The 21871-nt window shown below is 37.3% G+C and overlaps 3 protein-coding genes across 3 annotated transcripts; 1 reads left to right on the top strand and 2 right to left on the bottom strand.

Annotated features, from left to right (window-relative positions):
- Nucleotides 1-1030: 1030 nt before the first annotated feature.
- LOC147848082 (protein GRIP-like) lies at nucleotides 1031-9090 on the top strand (the record flags this gene model as incomplete). Its single annotated transcript, XM_087338663.1, has 21 exons — nucleotides 1031-1516; nucleotides 1609-1724; nucleotides 1894-2063; nucleotides 2652-2745; nucleotides 2893-2979; nucleotides 3255-3335; nucleotides 3409-3534; nucleotides 4380-4488; nucleotides 4566-4645; nucleotides 4723-4851; nucleotides 4934-5034; nucleotides 5118-5251; nucleotides 6351-6442; nucleotides 6525-6641; nucleotides 6965-6992; nucleotides 7084-7142; nucleotides 7226-7297; nucleotides 7389-7436; nucleotides 8229-8334; nucleotides 8429-8487; nucleotides 8658-9090. Coding segments are annotated over 21 exons (2405 nt in total), but the record flags the coding sequence as incomplete, so codon positions are not given.
- A 2221-nt stretch (nucleotides 9091-11311) lies between these two features.
- On the bottom strand, nucleotides 11312-12585 carry LOC147848081 (uncharacterized). The gene has a single exon (XM_087338660.1). The coding sequence runs from the start codon at nucleotides 12545-12547 to the stop codon at nucleotides 11312-11314; it is 1236 nt and encodes a 411-aa protein (XP_087194786.1). The 5' UTR covers nucleotides 12548-12585.
- A 2321-nt stretch (nucleotides 12586-14906) lies between these two features.
- On the bottom strand, nucleotides 14907-21578 carry LOC147848080 (protein REPRESSOR OF VERNALIZATION 1-like). Its single transcript, XM_087338662.1, has 8 exons — nucleotides 20940-21578; nucleotides 18416-18478; nucleotides 16393-17172; nucleotides 16064-16198; nucleotides 15898-15981; nucleotides 15745-15804; nucleotides 15571-15657; nucleotides 14907-15454 (listed from the first exon to the last, which is right to left on the bottom strand). Exons 1-8 carry the CDS (start codon nucleotides 21330-21332, stop codon nucleotides 15203-15205), a joined length of 1854 nt encoding a protein of 617 aa, XP_087194788.1. The 5' UTR covers nucleotides 21333-21578; the 3' UTR covers nucleotides 14907-15202.
- Nucleotides 21579-21871: the final 293 nt, after the last annotated feature.

The raw sequence follows: 21871 nt of genomic DNA, 5'->3' as shown, positions 1-21871 counted from the left end.
CCTATGGCCGGTGACCTTATGAGTTTATCTAATTGCGAATGACTAAGCTAGTGCTTCCGCCAATAGTTTTCTTCTCCCCCTTCTCTGAGGTACTGCTCCTCGTTTAAATAACCTTTCCCCTAATACACCGCCGAGCCGTCGGTGGCCCGTGATACTCGGACTCGGCGTTTGCTAATTTCCTAATTTTACATTTCTGTCCTCTGGACAACAGGGTGGGTATATGTAGCTTTAAATATGCATTTTGTTGCCTATGCTTGCACCAGTTACGATGTGTAGTGGGCTGGACTGCTGGCAGAGGTCAATGATATGTGAATTTTGTCTCTCCCTCATGCGGAGAAAGAAGAGTCAATGAGTGATTCTCTGAAGAGGACAGTGAGGCAATTTTTCACCTTCATCTCTGGAGGAATGTGACTTATGCAGGATTAAGAATTGACTGGGCTCTGAAAGAAAGAAAGAAAGAAAGAAAGATATATTAACGTCTTTTAAGAGGCCAAAATGGCCTATAAGACCAAATAAGAGATTACATCTTAAGTGTTTTCTCGTCTTTGAGAACAAATCAAAATAAAGTAAATATTACACAGTAAATATAAAAGTAAATAAGATGAAAAGAAAAGAGACGAGGGAATCTGGTTTTGGCACATGTGAGATTCTCAAGTTAGGTATATTGTAGCTTTTGTCTTCGAAAGATCTCTATCCTAGGTCGATCCAAAATGGAAATGTCTCCAAAGCGAGGGAAGCACCTACGATGGCAGGAGATAATGGCTTTTATCTGTCGATGACAAGGGTGTCGAGGTCGTGGTCCATGGGGCCGGGGCCTATGTGCACGGCAAATTGCCATTGCCCGATGAAAGAAACAAAGAAAGTTATATTAATGTCTATTAAGAGGCCAAAATGAGATTTAATAACCGTAAGGTTTGACAAGGCAAGAGCCTGTGAGTTTGTTTTAGACGTTTTACTTTAAGTTTCTCTGTATAAAAAATAAAAAGCGTAGAAACCTCTTTCTGTAGATAAAAGTATTCATTTTTTGTAGCTAATGAATTTAAATGGTATCTGGTTTTGCTCCTGGTTGAGAAGCTTGAACAGTCAGAGGAACAGACAATACCCCTGTCAGAATTAAAGGACAATGTTGCAGTATCAGATCCTAATGGTCCGAATAATGATATAGAAATTTCTTCCCCGATGACAGTGCCTCCAGATTACCATGATACTGGCGAGGATCTGAGTCCAAATCATTCAAATGGCTTTGAGATGGGAAAAGGAGAGACTCCTTTAGCTGACACAGAAGCAGATTTAGTTGAGCTGGAGGAGAATAAACAACCAAGGAAAATGGAAGATTTTCAAGAGCAAGTGGCAGAATGTAATGGTAATTCGTATGAAGAGGTAACAAAGTTAAGGCAGCAATTGCAGCAGAACCATCTTGCACTTTCAGAATCAGGGAAACTAGTTGCAGAGCTTCGTGAGTCCCTCTCAGGTGCTGAACAAAGAGCAGAGACATTAGCATTGGAACTTGCAGAAGGTTTGTTTCTTTGAGGAATTTCACTATGTTTAATGGAAATCCATATTCTAGGAGGTTATGTGAAGATTATGTTGTGCTTTTTGTTATTTCAGCCCAAAAAAAGATGGAAAACGAAATTACAGCACGGGATAAGAAGTATACAGAACTTGATGCTAAGTTTGGAAAACTGCAGAAACGTGCAAAACAACGAATTCAGGAGATGCAGAAGGTAAGAACATGTTTATCGAAAACATATATTTCAATTTGAGGCTTCCAATGTGCTATTTTAGTTTATATATTTCCTAATGTTCATCTGAATGCTTGCAGCCATGAAGAGCAATTAGTTTTCATTTAAGGGACCTAAATTAAGTATGAGAAAGAATATTATTACATTTCAGGAGAAAGAAGACGTTGAATCTCAGCTGGCTGCTGCTTCAGAGAAAGCATCTCAGGCATTATCACAGTGTACCTCACTGCAACATGATTTAGAGCGAGTACGGGCACAAGCTGGTGAAGCTCTTCGTACATTAGATGCTGAAAGGCAACAGCTCCGGATTGCTAATAACAAGTGAGATGATCATTCACGTAGCCTAAAGCTGTAGATAGTTGGTTCACTTTGTTTCATTTTTTAATCTTCCTTAGAGCACTATGTCAAAATTATAAGCTATTTAAATCTTGTTGATAAATCTATGCATTTTCTATTTTGTTTGTTTTCATTGCATTTTCTGTTTTGTTTGTTTCATTTGTTAATCTTCCTTAGAGCACTTTGTTAAAATTATAAGCTATTTAAATCTTGTTGATAAATCTATGCATTTTCTGTTTTGTGTCGAAATTATAAGCTATTTAAACCTTGTTGATAAATCTATGCATTTTCTGTTTTGTACATGTTGATAAATCTATGCATTTTCTGTATGTGACACATAGGTTCTATGTATATTCTACAACACAGATTTTTCTTTTCAGAAAATAAGTGTACATTTAATTGAACCTTTGGATATAATAGGCAAGATAGAGATAGATCTCCATTCATTAGGCACTAGTATGAAGTATGCATAGGATAATGATTAAATATACCATGTACACATCTTAGGATTTCTTTTACAAGCATCCAGGTATGAATCTAATCCTTTTTTTTGGTTTGTGTCTGAAATGTCAGACAAAAGGAGGTTATTGAGGACCTTGAACGCAATTTGGAGACGAAAGAGAGAGAACATAAAGAAGCACAACAAATTACATTTGAAAAAGAACAGGTTTAACTTCAATGTAACATGCGTATGTATGGAAACTGCATTTGCATGAATTTAAGTGCCAAGCATTCTACATCTGTATTGAATCCATTTTTCTAAAACTTATATCTCGGCAATAAAAGTGAATTCTCTTGTTGCTTTCTTCCTTAGGTAGTTAATGAGCTGACAGACAAATTGATGGAGGTGGAGGAAAAACATGGTGCTATTGTTGCTGATGTGGTGTCAAAACATCAGAAGGTTTTGACTACGGGCTTATTTGAATGATTATGCACATATGAATATGTTTATTTGTAATGTTTACGTCATGTATTACACTAGACACATGTAGTTATGCATCAAATGTATTTCCATGCATGTTTCCAGTTTAAGAGCTGATCGAATTAAATTTTTCTAAAATAACCTTGGTTTTGTATCTTTGTTTAAAGTAATTCTTGGTCTTTCATTACGTGTTTGACTCTGATTTACGTGGGTAATGATGTATCGAGATTCTCTATTTTGAGCATTTGTTTCAGGTAATTGAAGATCTTGAATCTCAGTTAGCGGATGCAATCCTTGAACGAACCAAGTCAGCTGAAACCACGGCTACCTTGCAGGTAAAAAAGACTACTCATTTTAGCTTTAATCAAAAGTTTGCAGAAACGTCTGAAGTGTTTAACTGGCATGCAGATTCAACTGGCTCAAAAGGAGGCACATATTGCTGAGCTGGATGCCACATCATCTGGAGAGGCGATACGTCTCACTGCATCTTTGGAATCTGCTCGAGGGGAACTAGCACGGGTTGAACAAGAACATGTATGAGACAAGGAGAGGTGCACAAATAAATGGTGCAGAATGTAATTAGTGGTTGTTTTCTACCATGTTTCAGATGAAGTAATATGAGCTAAATTTGACAATCTTATTAAATGTTTTGCGCAAAGTATCCTTTCCAAAAAACTTGCAGAACAAGTCCTCTCTAAGTTCTTATCATATGAATGTGAAAGGTTTAAGAAATTCTGTAATTTTAGCAAGACTGAATTAGAAAGAGATAACTTTGTCAGCTAGCAAAGAAATTGACAAGCAGCATTTGTATGCGTTTCCTGGCTGTAATATTGTAGGATGAATGACACTGATCTCTTTCCTGTCATAGGGACAAAACTGAAGAGCTGATACAGATGCAGAAAATGAATTGGACTTTGTGAGCCTGTCCAGAATATTTTGATTACCCCGTCATTGACTCTAACAATTGATTTGAAAGGATGATTGATTTGGACATCATGGCTCCTTTCTAAGTGAACCAATTGTTGTGTCATTTTTCATATTTCAGCGCCAAAATCAGATTTTTCCTAATAAAAGGCCTATTTTCCATCTCCTCTCTAGATTGTTCTACTACACCCTTGATCTGTGCATACAGTAAAAGATAAATAGGATAATAAATATTGAAATGGGCACTGTGAACGATAGATTAAAGAAGAGAGGGAACAATAAAACAAGATTAAGCTTCTGCCATCAATTCCAGAACTTACTCAAGAACAATTGTATGATGAATTATGGTAGATTGGTGGTAATGCATATCTTTAGGGTATGAAATCTTTTATGCTTTCTGAAATGTCCAGAATGAATTTTCACTCAGTTTGTAGTTTTGTTTCTCGAAATGATAGAGGAAAGAGCGTGAAACTTGGGATGCCACATTGGAAGTTGTGAAGTTGAAGCTGGAGGAAAGTGAGAAGTCTTATTTACAACATCAGATAATAACTGCAAGAGAGAAAAGTAAACATCTATTTCCTGATAGAATTTTTTTATCAGAGACTGGTGTTAAGCAAAAAGCATGTTGATGGCCATGATAGGTCAAATGGAATCTGAACTCCAGGGTGTTCGGCAGGCCTTGAGTGTAGCTGAGGCAGAACGGGATGCTTGTAGAGAGCAGGTTCGACTCAATAGATTCGTTTTAGAAGGGTCTAAGTAACACGTTCGAGTGCATAAATTGTATTTTGATTTGTACAGGCAATTCTTATAGAAAAGGATTTCAATGCATACAAACTGAGAGCATATTCTCTACTCCAAAAGAAAGAAGCTGAGCTGTCTGCTGCAAAAGATGCTGAATGGTTGGCTGCACAGGAAGCAGCTCTAAAGGTGATTTCACAAAGGCTTCAGTGATTTTGATATTTGGAATAAGGAAGGCATGCTTTCTAAAATTGAACTCCTGTACATACAGGACGCACAAAATTTGGCAGCTACAGCTACCACAGAAAGAGACCGTGCAGTGAAAAGGTTGAAGGATCTGATGACAGAGCATGAAAGCCAGCTTGCTGCAAGGTTCAGGATTCTGAAGTTTTTATGATGCCAATATCTTGCCAAGATTTAATTTGAATCTCCATTTTTAAGAGTATGATTTTCAGATCTGTTGCATTACTGGATGCCGAACAGAAGATTCGTGAACTAGCTACAAAGCTTGAATCCACAAAAACACGTTTGGTTCTGGAACAAGAGTCTTGGCAAAGTCGTATAGATGAAATAAATGCAGAATGGGAAGGTATTGATTTTCATTTCCTTGGTTTACATTCACAGTAATGAGTTGATTTCATCATCAATGGCCTAATTGTTTCAAATTATACTCGAATGGATCATCAATTCCTTGAATATCTTGTCAAACACCTTTTAAGGGAACATTTCCATTCCTGTTCTTCTTTCCCTGGATAGAATCCCTGTATAGATGAATTATCTGAACTTAGTTACTAAACCTCTCTATCTCCTTGAATCTCGAATTACCTAGGCATTGCTATCCAAACTAGCTCTTGCTTCATCTATAAAACTAGCGGAGGAATGCAAGACCAATTGTTGGTATTCAAAACTGAGAGATTGGTTCCAAGTACATGCATGAATATATATGCACTTCGAACATTTGAGCATAGCCTTGATTGTCCATGTTTGTGTGTGACTAAGTCAGACAGAAATAAAGTGATGAGGATGATAAATCCAAGACTGCAACTAAGCACAATTATGAGTTCCTCTTCCCTCTTATTACATATCCCCAAATGGTCTCATTATTCAAGACGAGCATATGAAAACACACATGCCTTTCACACAGCGATAGGACAGGTCCAAGTATCATCTCATTAACGGAGGAGAGATTCTGGATCATATCCTTGTATAGATTTTGAAGACTGCATCTGTCAGCTTTGCAATCAAGAAGTCGAATCTGATGGAGTAGTATGTACGTCATTACCCAATCATTTATGAGATCAGAAGAAGATAACATTGTCCCTTTAGAGGAGGATTTGAACCTCTCTGTTGACCGATGGAATACAATGATCAGAGTTGCTTTGTCCTCTTACTTTTAGAGATAAAGCGACAAAAATATAGGAGGAGATTTGCAGTCGCTGATCCCACCTAGGCAGATTTGCATGGATACTTTTATGGACACTCATGCTGTGCAAGTGAACATCACATCTACCAGAAGTATTTCTCTTTGTTATGAACATCACCTCATTGTCTTGCTTTCGTGTATGAACTCCTAATTGCAGATCATTCCTTCATTGTAAGTGGAGTGAGTGAGAAACACTAGCATATAACATGCATTTTGCAAAAACTTACCCCAAATTATGTAATGACGTTGTATTACTTGAGTTCAGATAAATACAATACTCTGCAACAGAAGGGTGCAATATACGATAAGTTAGAACAGGAGAACATCTCACTCAAGGAAAGCTATACCCATTTCAAGGTAATATTAGCCAATTTAAATGAGATCCTTTTCATTGGTCCATAGCATTTATTAGTATGTCCATGTGCATATGAACTTCCAGGATGAACATTTTTCGTTTCAACAAATGGCAAATAATATGTTGGAATCCAAGGATAAAGAAATCACTCATCTTTTAGAACAAATCGGTGACATGCAGAAAGTTATTGATGCATCTAAGGTTGGTCTGCTTCTTAAATTTGTTTTGTTTTGTTTTTTTGTGACAGTGCATAAATATTACTTTCCAGATGATCTTAAGTTTAGGGAATGTCCGAAGGAAATGGCAAATGGGCTTTTAAATTGGTTTGACTTCTGCTGATCATATTAACAGTGTTCTCAACAAGGAATATCCCACTGCTACTATTTATAACCGCAATATTTGTATTGTCTCCATATTATGATTCCAGAATATAACTTTGTCCATTAAGCATTCATATGATTTTTAAAGAGGTTGTTGAGAATCTTCAAGGCTTGAATTGAGTTTTTCATTTTTTTACGTTACAGGCTGCAGGGAGTTTTGCATCAAACAGAGGTAAGAATCAATTTATACTTTTCTATTGTTTCTATACGAACTCCATGTGATACATGAAAGTTTTGAAAATTAAACTTACATAAAAATACAGAGAGAAATCTAGATGATACTTCCCTTTCCAGCATTGAAACAGGAGAGCAACAGATTTTGGTAGGCCTATTTGTGTGGCAGTCTATATTCTGTACTCTAATACCAATATATCCGTTTTGAAGTTTCAAATTTTTGTTACATAGATTTTAGCCAGGCAGCAAGCACAGAGAGAAGAAGAGCTGACACAGTGCCACCGCCATATTCAAGCTTTGCAAGTAATGCAATGAATATATTTCTGCATTTCTGCTTTAAGCAATGTGAAAATGCCTTAGAATATGTATTGAGTACTTAAGTACTTCATCACAGGACGAAATTGTTGAGTTGGAACATGAGAATCGCCTTCATGCACAGCAGGTATACATTCGTCAATTCTGGGGTTTCAAACCATCTACTATATGCTCATTGTCTCATGAGTATATGCTGTTTGCTATGAGATCAGCAGCACTGTTTTATTCTCTTATTAGTATTTTCTGTATTGGTTATTGTCTATTTTGCTTGATGCTTTTAATTCTTCACTTGAGATAAAAAAAGGAACTAAGGAAACTCTAAAAGGGAAGATGAAATGAAAGCAGAATGGTAGAGCTGTCCAAGATAGTTAACACTTCAATGGACAGATTCAGAAATACAAAAACTAGTGAGGGTTTGTTTTGATAGGATGCAGTTCTCAGTCTAGTCTACTTGAGTTATCTGCAATTCTCATGTTACTCAGACGACATGAGGTTGGATACTATATGTTGGTTTTGCACTTGTATTCTTGGTTCTCTAGGGAAAAGCATAAAATAATGGATCCAAAGAGAATCTCTCAGGTAGAAATTGGCAACTGTTTGGCTTGAGTAAACCAAATCGTGAAACTGCAGATTAACTGGTTTGGTTGAGATTTAAAATGTGTTTTAACTGGAGAAACTGATTATTTATACGCAAGGAAATATGTATGCATCGTTCAAGGGGAAATACATATGGATACATATTTCCTTGTTTATAAATACTTTTTTTAGTTTTAAGAGCATAACTTATTTTAGTGGTGTCTATGCATTCATCACATTTTATTTCCTTCTTTTTCTGATATTTGTGGTTTCTCATCTTGATTCTCAATAATGGCCTGTTCTCTATGTATTTAAGCAATGCATGTATCCCATGTGCATGCAGGAATCAGCTCTGAAAGAAGAGCTAAGGAATCTGGAACGGTCTATGAAGCGAGAGGGTGTGGATATGACATACCTGAAAAATGTTATCATGAAACTTTTAGAGACTGGTATTCATTGCACTATATTTTCTTATAATGTTCTAAGACAAAAAATAGTAGATTTTCAAAATTTTGATGATTTAAAAAAGTTCTTTGGTTACAGGTGAAGTAGAGGCCTTGCTACCTGTAATTGCAATGTTGTTACAGTTCAGCCCTGAGGAAGTATGAAATTCTTAAGCTTTCATGAGCAGTCAATTTTGTGCAAATTCACCATTTTTCCCACTCATTTTTTATCTCTTTCTTCTCAATTGTTGCCTTAATTTGTAGACAATTTGGTACAAATTGACAACTTCGTAGACTTTTTAACCTTATTTCTTTCTTCTTTTCTGTAGATGAGGAAGTGCCAAGAAGTGTATGATCTTGTGCCAGGAGCAACTTCAACCTCTCAAGATGCTCCTCGGACATTACTCTCAAGATTCCTATTTTCAAAAGCTGGGAAATAAGTTTTGTTCACTAACAAGTTCATTTCTCCTTCTCATGCATCTAACGCGTTCCTTTCAAGAGGCGTTCAACAAGGTTTTGTGATACGAGGTTTTGTGATACAGATGTCTGAGATGACCATGTTACAGTATTGCAGTAATCACTGTGGAAGGGTTCACTTCCAGATCATTATAAATAAGGATGGAATATAATTGGAAGGCATGATTCCAACTGCTTATTACCTTTTATTCAAAAATCTTTCAGTTATATAGATGGTGTTATCTGTTCACCACAAGGAACTTAGTTATGTATGTTTATGTCAGGTCAGTTGAGCTTGTGATTTCTTTTCCTGAGATAAAGATTTGATCAAAATTTTCACAGATTTAGACAAAAGTAGTCAGAACAATGGTTAGAGCAAGTTGTCAAGATACTTGACTTATTACATATTAAATATGATCAATGGAACCAAAACTGAATCATTTTTATATATTTAGTAGTGTGACTGAAGGCTCAAGAGTTCCACTAATAAACATCGGAATGGAGTACACATTGTAATATTGAGAGGAATGTGTAGAGAGTGGATTGGATTGACACACTTGAATTGGTTGATTATAGTACATTCTATCAAGCAATGCTACTTCCACCAATCTAGGGAAAAATATGCATGGTCAAGCCCCATTGAAGAGAATGTGATTTAACTCATATTGAAGCACTGGTGTGAATGGCTAACAAAGGCACGTGCTCTAGCATGTATTGCTGGGTGGTTTCCTTTTTGGAAGTTTTGTAGTTTAGTACAACTCGTGTAATATTATGTGAAAGATGAACCTACTCATCTTTCCCACGTGGTACATTGGTGTTGCAAAAAGACCTCATTCATGAAAGAATCTATTAACACATTGTGAAGAAAAAGTGAATCTTCTATTTCCAAACCATTTCTCATATCTTCCATCTATCTAAAACTTGCTTGTGTCAATTGAGTTGATGTGGTGATCAACATCTTAATCATGTACTCAATCACCCTTTCCATGGCTATGATCTCAATGGGATGTGATCCAATTTAAAGTAGGAACATGTATTGCATTGGTTATAGGTATGGCATTAGTAGAACCTCTTTGGTCATTTTCAAATTCTTTCCTAGAAGACATTGACCTCATGTAGACGCATTGGTATCACAAGAGGAGGAAAGCATGGAATGTATGGCTAAAGGCTCCTGTCATACATTGTGGTAATGAAGACACCATAGGAAAAAGTTGAAAAGAGGGTTGCTACTATTATCAACTTAATGCTTGATCTAATCTTGACAATAACTAATAGATGTCATATCTAGTAATCCCAATGCATCATACATTGATTAATTACTAGTATTAGACATGGTGAATCATACGATTATCTAAATATCACTTGTAAATTTAATCATGGTCTTTAATGATGATATGGCAAATAAATTAGCCAAAACCAATTTGCTATTTGTTATGACAAAGAGAACTTGTTTACAATTTGTTAACTCGTAAACACTTGTGTTTCTGTATTACAAACAATTATTTTTGTCCTTCCTATAGAGGATGTTACAAAGTGGTACCACAAACAAATTGACATCTTGAAGTTGGATCTTTTTACTTACCAACAATTTTCCCAAATTGTAGGTGATGCCATTAGCCTTTCATACAAATCGTGACAATATAGTTTTAAGCACATACAAATCGAGTTATTCATGTTCAATGCATGAACAAATTTAGTGTTGCCGCAAGAGATACTTACCACACATCATCAACATGGCAACAATTCCTCTAGCAAATAATATTCTTGACTTGATCACAATAAGGAAGCAGTAGTGTATAAATTTCATGAAATTCTTAAATAGAATAATCCTATGTATTTTTCATTTACCCACCCAATCTAAATGTGAAGTTTATGCCATGGACAGACAAAGTCGCGAGACCATGATGGCACATCACCTTAGAAGAGTCCCACGCCGGAGTTGCTTTGTCAAAAACAAAGCGGGGTGGGGACACTAGAGTTATTAAAGATAGTAGGATTGTCATCCTTAAGAGTTTGGATTCATAACTTGAGTTTTCACAACCCAAGAGCCAAGGGGATGAAAAAAACAATGGCCCTGATTTCCTTCCACACACCAGGATAGGAATAAGTTTGAATTCATATTAATGCGGTTTTACTAACTTAACTAACTTCAGTTTTTGAGAGTACACGGGTTAAAAAAAAAAAGAAAAAAAATGCAAGTTCTGATGCAAATGTACAAGTTCTTCTTATTAAATATGGCTTACATTGGGAATAATTCAGAATCCAGATTTTCTACAACCCCGAAGCCTTCCAGGGGAAAATGTTTTGAGACCGCGAATTGGTGGAAGGAACTGAAAGAGCGCAGAGAAAACTACTCAGACGGGGAGGCGAGTAATAAAATAATACTCTCTAAAGTATGTGGTAGGTGGAACAAAAAGACAGAATGAGTGGCTAAGTAAGTGATCACATGCTCTGAATTGAGGTGATAGTAGTAAAATAGTGGTCAGGGCATCAGGAAATGGTGGTGGTGGTGGTGGTGGTGGTGATCTTAACAGAATGCGCGGCACTCGGTAACACAATCATACATGCAACCACCATTACCATGACCATTAGCATTACCTAGTACTTGTCCTGCCATTGGACCACCACCACTGTAAGTCTCTCCCTCCAAACTTCCTTCTCTAACCCCACCCCCACCTTCTCCACCTCCTCCGCGACCCCCCCTCCCCCCGCCGCCTTGACCACCTCCTTGACCCCCATTCCCGCCTTGACCGCCGCTCCCCACCGTCCCAGGACTACCACTTTGGCCGTCTTGACCGCCGCTCCCAACCCGCCCAGGACTACCATTCCGGCCGCCTTGACCTTGACCGCCACCGTTTCCACCTTGACCACCACCACCTCCTCCATTTCCATTTCGGTCGCCGCCATTACCACCACGGCCACCGGCTCCTCCTCCTCCTCCTCCTCCTCCTCCTCCTGGAGCACCGGGAGCTCCATCTCTAGGCGCACTTGGCGGAGGAGGAGGAGGTGCTGCTGCTGCTGCTGCTCTGGTGGTGCCATTTCTACGGCCACCATAACCTCCGCCGCCTCCTCTTCTACCTCCTCCTCCTCCTCCTGGTGGTGGGCGTGGCGGAGTAGGCAGTCTTCCTGGCATTGTTGATTGAGCAGGAGGTGAAGCAGCCCCTCCAGCTCCTCCGAGGCCACCACCACCACCAGTACCACCTCCTCCACTGCCAGGGGCCCCCGGAGCCCCATTCTGACCACCACTCCCACCATTTCCTCCGGGAGTGCCGTAGTCATAGTCATCGTAGTAATAGTCGTAATCCTCTTTGCCAATATTCTTACCCCTTCCGTCTGTCTTCCGGCTCTCCACGCTAGCGCTGCGATAGGACGTAGCCGCTTCATCGTCAGTGTCATGATGTGTGGCGATGGAGAAGCAAGAAGATGGGCAATACAGAACCCTACCAATGCAGTCCCCGCCACCATGGGCGCGGTCTAATTTACAGACAGCAAACTGGGATGTGGAGGTGGAGCCTGTCTTAGGGTTTCTGGGAGAGACGACTGTGTGAACATCATAAGCGTTAGGCATGGAAGAAGAGGAGGAGGAGGAGGAGGAGGAGGCCTGATCATCATGAAGGACCGCCTTCCTCTTACCAATCAATGAGGATTCTGCCATGGCTTCATGGAGATGCGAATGCTGAAAGGGAGGCCACGTTAAATATAAGAAGCTTATTAGCAAGACCGATACAATGGTGGGCACAATGGAGTGAGTTGCCATGGCCATGCTCTTCCTTCTTCCTCTCTGCTCTCTCTCTCTCTCTCTCTCTCTCTCTATATATATATATATGTATGTATGTATGTATGTATGTATGTATGTATGTATGTATGTACAGTATATGTATATGTAGAGAGAAAGAAAGATATATTAACGTCTTCTAAGGCCATAATTGGCCCATGAGACAATTGGTTTACAGCAAAAATGTGTATTTATCCGGTCATCATAACTAAAATAAAATAAAGTAAAATAAAATAAGAGAGAGAGAGAGAGAGAGAGAGAGAGAGAGAGAGAGAGGGAGAAATGTTTTTTTATATAGAAGAAGGGCGGACTGTCACGACTCACGAGAGCCATGGCTTTTAAGTTTAGCTTTCACTTGCTTCATACTGGAGACTTTCTTTCACTTGGCACACACCAACAAAGTTTGTTAGTTAGGCTCACACATACACACACAAATCGGGTAGATTCTCTCTCTCCTATGTGTGTGTGTGTGTGTGTGACATTCATCACCACTTCTGTTACCTAATACCAAGCACAATGTGACAACATTTGTCATTAGTACTTCTCCCTCTCTCTTTTTTATGTATTGGAATTTGTTACAATACAAGCACTACATCTTGGGTTCGAAACCCAATCTCTCACCTCTCTATTACTCCACATATATCTCTTAATTTACTATATGCCACGGTGGAATGTAGAGGTTGAACCCATAACCTCCTGGTCTCCATTGGGCAACCTTACCAACTGAGCTCTCTCTCTCAATGAGAACACATACTTGTCACAATGGAGTATGGACACGCACTAACTACACTACATGGGTAGTGGAACATGTTGCATTGCCAATAAGCAAGATGATCACTCCATTGAGGAAAAAAAATCCACTTGTATGCTTTCACTCCATGCCTACCATCAAACACAAAAGTATCTCTCTCTCTCTCTCTCTCTCTCTCTCTCTCTCTCTCTCTCTCTCTCTATGTGTGTGCATGTATGTATGCATGTACATGACATTCATCATCACCATTGTGTTACCAAGCACAATGTGAGACAACATTTGTCATTACATTTGAGTAGCATTTTTTTCACATTGTTACAAGACATATCACAACATTAGTCTCATCTCTACTCCACTATACGCTAATGCGTCCTCATCATCACCATTGTGTTACCAAGCACAATGTGAGACAACATTTGACATTACATTTGAGTGGTGCTTTTTTCACATTGTTACAAGACATGTCACAACATTAGTTTCATCTTTACTCCACTATACACTAATGCATACTCACCTTGTCACCCCCTTTCTCGGATGTACCATTGTTCAACTTTCAACTCTTCTATGTAAACATATGTCAAGATACAATATACATGTACATGACCTCTCTTTCCTAGTGATTATTATTTGTTCACAAGTGCCTTCATGATATTGTACATTATTTGGATGCTTCCTAGGAATAGGTTTTCCAGCTCATTCTGAAAGACCACAAGGAAAGATTATGGACAAGTGCAAATTGTCTAAAAAGTAAGATTTGCCAGTCAACTATCAAGTACTACTTTTGTCCTCCATCTATGATGTTCTCAAGTTGGATGAACTCCTAATAGATCCCTTTCTTTATGTACCATGGCTACTTTTTTGCTGCTTCAAAAAGTCTCAATTTTCATTTTATTAGTTGCAATGACCTCTTCACCACAAACTACGTTTCATGTGTTTCCTCCATGCTTTCATATTTCTCATCCATACCTGCCATCATATTTCAGCACAGCCAGGTCCCAACTTTACAAACTTGTTATTGCAATACATTATCCACAAGTTTATAAGCTCTATCCACACGCACTTTGTTCACGGGCACAATGAAACCAATTGAAATATTCTTCTACAAGTCAAAAAGTTAAAATTTACAAGCACAACACGACAATGTTGTTGCAGCCTTTACCATATGATGGGATATTGGCCACCATTTACCATATCATAGATCCCATACACAACCCCAATTATTTCCCATCATTTGCATAATTGATCATTGGGAAGAATATTTACCCTTACTTGAATATGGCTATCAAATTCCTTGTTCTCAGCAATACATACATCCATTTCCTATTTATAGCAACGTCATCTTGGAAGTTAAGATACATAATTACAAGGATAACTAGAAAATTTCGAAACACAGAAGATTCCACATGCCAAGCACATCAGGCAGAAGGTTAAATCACATTTTTTGGTTCTTAAAATGTTTTGCAGCAACAAGATATGACTTCCTTCATAATTCTATTGAGAAAAGATTTCACTTAAAAGTAAATTTTACTTGATAAATATTTTACTTGATAAATCTCACGCAGAGAACAAAGAATTGTATTCATGCTCATACAAAAATTTGAAAATGAAGTTTGGTGTCAAAAGCTCATTTCAAACTCTAGAAGAAAGACATATACAAACCAGTTCGCCTTAAGTCCTACCAAAAAACAAATGTATGCCCCTTGTGTAACGAAAGGCCCAAAACAGGAAGATATTTACAACACACATGACACATGCTACTATTATCCTATCAGAACTGGTGTATCGTTCACTAAGTTACATATTTACAGAATTAGCAAATACATTCCAGATCCCAAACTGGACCATTCATTCTGGCTACATATATTTAAGGATGGGCTCAAAAGCTTAGATTTCTAGATTTGGCTTTCCGGAATGGACTGCTTACCAATATCACCATGCTGCTCTGATGTTGCTACACCACTTTCTAAAGCTTCTACTCTTTTGGTATCCTTAGGGCTCGTCAGCTCTCGCTCAACCTCTTCAAATTTTGATGTTGCCCACGGTGCTGTACCAACTGTCAGATTGGGGTGGACAGTCTGAATTGTCAACGAGGATATAGAATCCCTTGACGAATACCATGTATTTCCACATTTCAAGCATTCCAACTGAGAAGATACAAGACAGAACGTCATTGTCAGATACATAGCAAATATATAGTATAATACATTCCAGTTTCCTAACAGTATGCTCTCATCTTAGCTTCTTGTCCTAACATCTTTACCTGATATCTATCCCCATGTCCCACATGTATAATGTCCGTTACTCCAACTTTCTTTTCGCCACATATTGCACATCGAACATCTGCCATCTGTTACAAAGATAGCAACCTTATACCAACATCTCATATATGAAGCAGCTAACAAATCCTATAATCAGGTTGCAAGTCACAACCCACCTGCATAGTCTCTATCTCTTCTGGCTCCTGGGCACTCTTCTCTTCAGCTGTCAGGCCATCCTGTTATTAACAAATTCATGGTTATGGTCAAAAACTAACAAGAAAGATACCATAGTATTTGAATATTAAACTTCGGGCAATAAATAATAACACCTTTAACTCTGCTGGAGACATATTCAGAACTTTGGATGCATCCAATTCCTTCTTGAGAAGACGTTGTGCAAGAACTGTACTGTTCTGTAACACCAGAAGAGCACATCATACAGCATATAAGATTTACAATATCCAAATTTGTGTACTCTTGAAGATCATTGACTACCTTCAAATTGAATTCAAGCTGTCGCATCTTCAAGTTATACTTGTGCATATCAGAGCCTAATGTATCAAAAGCTACTTTCTCAAGCCCCGTAACTGCAGCAACTGCATCGTCAGGCCAAACGAGATCAGCATTAATCTGCAGAAGCAAACACTTCACTTTAACATATGCAGTAGATGTCTCCATTCTACTATACCAGAACAGTTATCCTAGTTATCTTAAATGGTGTTATCCACTAAGATGAAACTGAGCCTGTGCACAGGTATTATAAACATAACGATCAAATCCATGCCATCACCTAGCAAATACATCGTTATGATAAATAATTTCACCTCTGAGGCCTTGGGCATATTGTTGCTACCATGATTGGTTAGAGTTCCAACGGACTCTTCTGTGACAGTGTGCAATGTATCTGCAGAAAGTGTCTCCTCTTTTACAACATTCTTCTCAGCATTCTCTGAGTTCACTTTGCAAACATATTTCACACCTGTGAAAATCTTTTCCATCCATCTATCCCGTGCCTTATTACCAGTGAGAACGTTGAAGTTAACTAGAGTTTTGTACTCCTCTGATTGTGCCAAACAACTGCCAGGTGTATCTGGTCTTCCAGGGAATTCTTTTACAGATAAATCCCCAGGTGAATTTTCGTCCTTGTTGATGTTAATAGGAAGTATAGTTCTTCTACGAATCTGACTTCTGCTCTTATCAGTTTCTTCTTGGTCAACTACAACTTCTTCAGGATCAATATCAGGAAGCTCACCAAGGGCATCTCTAGTCTTCTGTACAAGCATGTCAAGCTCTAATTGTTTACTATCTTTATAATCCTTGTCTGTTAGTTTCCAAAGCTTTTTGTCAACGGTGTCATAAACTTTCCGCACAATAAACCCAGGATGCTTTGACCGAACCGGAGTTTGCTTGTGAGGGGGTATGAAGTGCACCACACATTTGTGCATTACAGTTTCAGCAGCTACCTCATCTTGGTGAAAGCTGTAAAACAACTCACGTGAATCAGAAGAACACCAACTACCTCCACCCTTTTTAAATGCCTCCTCTGGACGGTAAAACCATTGTCCTGTGATTGCAATACTCCCGTCTTTTGATTGTTTAATTTCCTGAAACGCGAAATGATAAAAATAAAAATAACACCAAATGATAAATAACCATATATAGCTTTATTGCTCACATTATTAGTTTTCCATCGCAGAATATAAAAATAGGAATTAACGATAAACCGGCATTTTGAATGTAAATATATAATTCATGATGCATGTTTTCAACATCCATGTCAATTTTATGTTAAATGAGCAATGTTACATCTGCATTTCAGTAGATGTGAAGTATTTATGAATGCAACAAAGAAAAAACTTCATAAATACGGGAGGGATCATGATCCACAAGGTGTTTGCAGCTTTTCACCCTGGAATGTTAAAGGATCACAACCCAGTATTATCTCATTGATACCCAATATGCGAATCAAAAGAGATCTATAAATATAATGTATTCAATAAATATTCAGCTTGTATCAAGCTACAAATCAAATAATATCCTCAATAAATATTCAGCATATCAGGTTTCATCATGAAATTCGGACAGCAAAAATGCATTATGCAAGAAAGAATGATCTGTCTAAACCAAAGTCAAAACTTCTAAAAGGTAACGAAAATAATAATTAGGAAATAAATAAGGACAATGCATATATAGATTTGATATGAAGTGCATCCCAATAGCAATACAATCTTGATAATTGTGATTACACATAAGTTAATGACAGACAAACATCATGTTATATTTGTTTCTATCAGATAAATGGCACTACAAAAGCCTAGTACTAAAGACACTAAACGAACTTTTCAACTAAGTATACCCAAGAAACCCATGCAATCATGTTCCAGAATAAATCTAATCCACATGCCAAATATAATAAGTTTGAATGCCCAACAATTAGTTTGAACGTTAGCAGTTTAGCTTCCAGCCCACCATTTTGAAATTAACCCTTCCATAAGCAAAGAGCCTAATCAATAATTTATTTTGCAGAAAACAGCTTCTTAAAAATATTTACAAAAGGTGCAATTGGTAGATACAGATATTTCATCTTATATGACTTAGATTATATTTTTTAGAGAATAGAAAATAATGAGTATATTAAATAATTCTCAGTGTCAAGAAAAGAATGTCAGAACAGGTTAACCTTAAAGTAGGTTAAACACAAAATCACGCATACATCCCAGCTAACATTATCCATTAGAAAACTTTTAAATAAAGATTGCATAGAGCTACAGCAGAGGGAAGAACCCCAAACACAAAAGTGACGAAGGAGTTCTAAGTAAAGAAATTAATTCTTTGCACAACTCATACCTTTATGATTGCGACATAAGGCTTTTGATTTTTCTCTTCAGGAGTGATAAGCACAGAATCTTCCTAGAAATAATGAAACCATTGGTTAAATCAAAGTATAAAACGAATTCATCAATAACGTTATACACCATTACTTTATGCAAAATGTTTAATTTATAAATGGAAACTTTACACCAACGACAATAACGACAACACTAAACCCATGATACGGAAAGATATTGAAATTAACAAAGTATAAATTACCGATTAAATGCAAACATGCTGGCATTTTTAATATCCTTTCGGCAAACACAAGTTTCAAGTTCATACATACGCATCCCTCCCTATGATCATTATCCATAAGCTGGCTAGACTTGGTTGAGCACATTCTGGAGTGAGAATTGACATATGTCTCACTTAAATTTTTGTCTCAGATAAATGTCTTCATCAAGAGGTAGATTGTAAACTCATTTGACAACTATCATTTCAAACACTCTCATTTTAAAGTTGGATAAATCGTGTGGCTACTGCACGTTCTTCCGGTGAAGTGGGTCATATAGGGTAACATATTGATTTGTTACATTTATCATGGAAAGAGCAATGGAGTACATTTGATAACTCGAAGATGGACTCCTAATATAAGGTCAGTTCATTTTATATTCTTCACTTTAGTTGGAACTCCAAACACTGACAAATTTACGGTTAAGATGAGGCAATAACCATCTAAAACAATAAGAAAGGATGTATTCTATCCAACATTTTCCAATGAGGATTCTGTTTATCAAAAACATGAATATCCATATTTTTATACAGCCACTATGTTATACAGATAGCAAGTAATCTAGAGATATCAAACTCTAAAATAGAATTCAGCTCTGTGACGATTTTAGGTAAACACTAAGAGTTTGGAAGTATGATTTACTTTAATAAATAAACTATGGACAGAAGAAAATGACCTAAATCAAGACCTTGAACATCCATAGGCATATGAAATTTGAGTAATAAACAACCCCCACTCTATAGACCTTCCAAGAAGCATACAGGCAAAGTAATATGGAGTAATATAGAAGATAAATGAACTTGAAACGGACAGAGAGAGAGAGAGAGACTCTGTGTGTGTGTGTGGCAATAACTCTGGCAAGTTTGAAGCCTTATAGTTGGCGAGACCAGATTGGCTTATAATTCTTCAAGCCCAAGACATTTTATAAAAGTTAATTGAAGAACTGTGGAATCATGGTAGATACTGGCTTATAATCTCAGGAGGTTTTGAGCAGAGAACAAATCAAGAAAAGATAATCTGGAATAGTGATGGCCAGCTTTGAAGATTTAAAAACCAGACTGGACAACAGTTACTTGAAATAACAGTATTCAATTGCATTACCGATTAAAGTTTCAGCTAAAAATTCATGGAATAACTGTACAAATCAAAACGAAGACTTTTTATTCAAAAACTGTAACAAGTTCGAGCTTTAGACTAGCATAGAAAGCCTTTCCTTGAAGAAGACATAGTTCAAGAGCAAGAAAAGTTAAGATTTACTTAAAAGTTCAACAAGTAGCAGTAGAACTACTTTACAGACTGGCTTTTCGTAATAAATTGCATATTCATAGCTTTGAAGAAGCATAAATATGAGGTAATCTGGAGTAGGAATAGATATTAAGACACTTGAATGCAAAATAAATACTGTAATTTAAAAAAAGGAAGCAACTTTGAAGGCTTAAATCCAGACCAGACTAGATTTACTTGAAAGGATACTGCTCAAATCGCGTGAAGCTTTAAATTATTAAGGTGGAAAAGTCAGATTAGAAACTGGTCGTTTTGCATCTCATGAACTTTCAAGCAGCAGAAGGCCAGAAATATACGAATAGAAATGAAGGTGAAATAAACTTGAATGAGCACTAAGCAAGTTTTGTGAGCCTCAAAAACCAGATTACAACATTTACTTGAAAAAACATTGCTCAAGAGCATGAAAAATTACGATTTAAATAAAACTTCACAGAAAAACACAATAAACATGCTACAAATCTTTCATCCTGCATAAAGACAGGGTAATCTAGAATAGAGACAGAGGTTAAGCAGGCTTGAATGGAGAAAAAGACAGTAATTTGTTGCAAATTTGAAGCATTAAAACTTTAGCTTTAACCGGAATTTCATTTAGTAGCCATTGAAAAGTCAAGCATGAATGCTTGAGTTTTATTCACAATTCACCTAAAAACTGTATAAAAGGTTAATCTTTGACTGATTTTTATTGTGTGAACATATAACAGCATTAGAAATAGGAAATAAAGGATATTTCAACTTTAAGAGACATAAAAAACCAAACCAAACAATGTTTAGTTGAAGAGTTAAAAAAAAACAGTTAATCTGAATGGTCTTAACCACAGTTAGTGTATTGTTGAAGAGTGTGAAAAACAAATCATCTTTATGTATTAACAAGAATTTCATGGAAATAATAACTGAAGGACTTGAAAACCAGACCATACCACAATTTACTTGAAAGAAATTTGTTCCAAAGAGCATGACAATATAGGCGATAAAATGTCTCACAAGTTCATAGCGATTTCCATCCAGTTCAAACGCTTGATAGTATAGTTTCTCCAGTTTCCCTCTTCCGCTGCGTTTGATAACATCACCTAAAGGCTTGGGTTCACCCGCAGGTTCTTCTTCTTCATCTTCTTCTTCTTCTTCTTCTTCACCATCACCAACATTACCTTCTTCCTTTTCTACTTCTTCTTTTTCTTTTTCCTTTTCTCCTTCATTAACACCTGCTGATCCAACAGCAACATTGACAGCTACCATGGCTTCTTCTCCTTCTTTTGCATCTTTTTCTTCTTCTCCCACTTCTTCCTCCGCTCCAACTTGGTCCTCTTTAGATAACACGGGTCCTTCGTCATTCTCATCCTCCGAGTCCAGAAGCTGCGCGAGTTTTCTCTTTCCCATCGATCTTTACTGCACAGTAGGCTTCAAAAACAACCTGCTTTAGTATATAAATGCACATACACACGCTATACGTTGGATTTCTTCAGAATTCCTAGCAAAGGTCGCATGCTCCGATGGAAGCTTGGAGATGCTGCAGAAGAAGAAGAAGAAGCAGAAAAAGGCTTCTTCTTCTTCACTAAAGGATTCAGTTTTTTCATTATTTCTTCGTCTTTCTTCTTCCTCCTCTTCCTCGTCGTCGTCGTCTTCGTCTTCTTTCTTTCCTTTCGAACATACATCATTTTTGTGAAATTACAGAATTGCCCTCCGAACATTTCCTTTAAATCACCAAACAAGACCCTGTCGGTGACACTACGAAAAATATAGCAAAATTCCCAAGAAAGTTGACCCGATATTTTATAGCCAAATATTTCCATGATATTAAAGATTGTGGAGTTCTATGTTTGAATAACATTAGACTCCATAAGTGCATTCATTCTATGTTTGAACCCTAATTGTGTATGGGTGATCATAGTGTTCATTAAGATTTGGTTGGTTGAAGA

This window comes from Azolla caroliniana, unplaced genomic scaffold (assembly GCF_043228905.1).
Source record: "Azolla caroliniana isolate FFs.n. ecotype wild unplaced genomic scaffold, voAzoCaro1.0.p SCAF_509, whole genome shotgun sequence".
Taxonomy (NCBI): Eukaryota; Viridiplantae; Streptophyta; class Polypodiopsida; order Salviniales; family Salviniaceae; genus Azolla; species Azolla caroliniana.
The sequence above is the reverse complement of the archived record's forward strand: the minus strand, read 5'-3'. Positions and strand labels throughout refer to the sequence as shown.

Excerpts from the sequence above, each read along its gene's own strand:
- LOC147848080 (XM_087338662.1), bottom strand. The coding sequence starts at position 21,332 with ATGGGAAAGAGAAAACTCGCGCAGCTTCTGGACTCGGAGGATGAGAAT. Across the intron at positions 17,173-18,415 it reads CTTATGTCGCAATCATAAAG|GAAATTAAACAATCAAAAGA; the intron begins GTATGAGTTGTG and ends TTCGCGTTTCAG. Across the intron at positions 15,805-15,897 it reads TGTCTCCAGCAGAGTTAAAG|GATGGCCTGACAGCTGAAGA; the intron begins GTGTTATTATTT and ends TGTTAATAACAG.
- LOC147848081 (XM_087338660.1), bottom strand. The coding sequence starts at position 12,547 with ATGGCCATGGCAACTCACTCCATTGTGCCCACCATTGTATCGGTCTTG.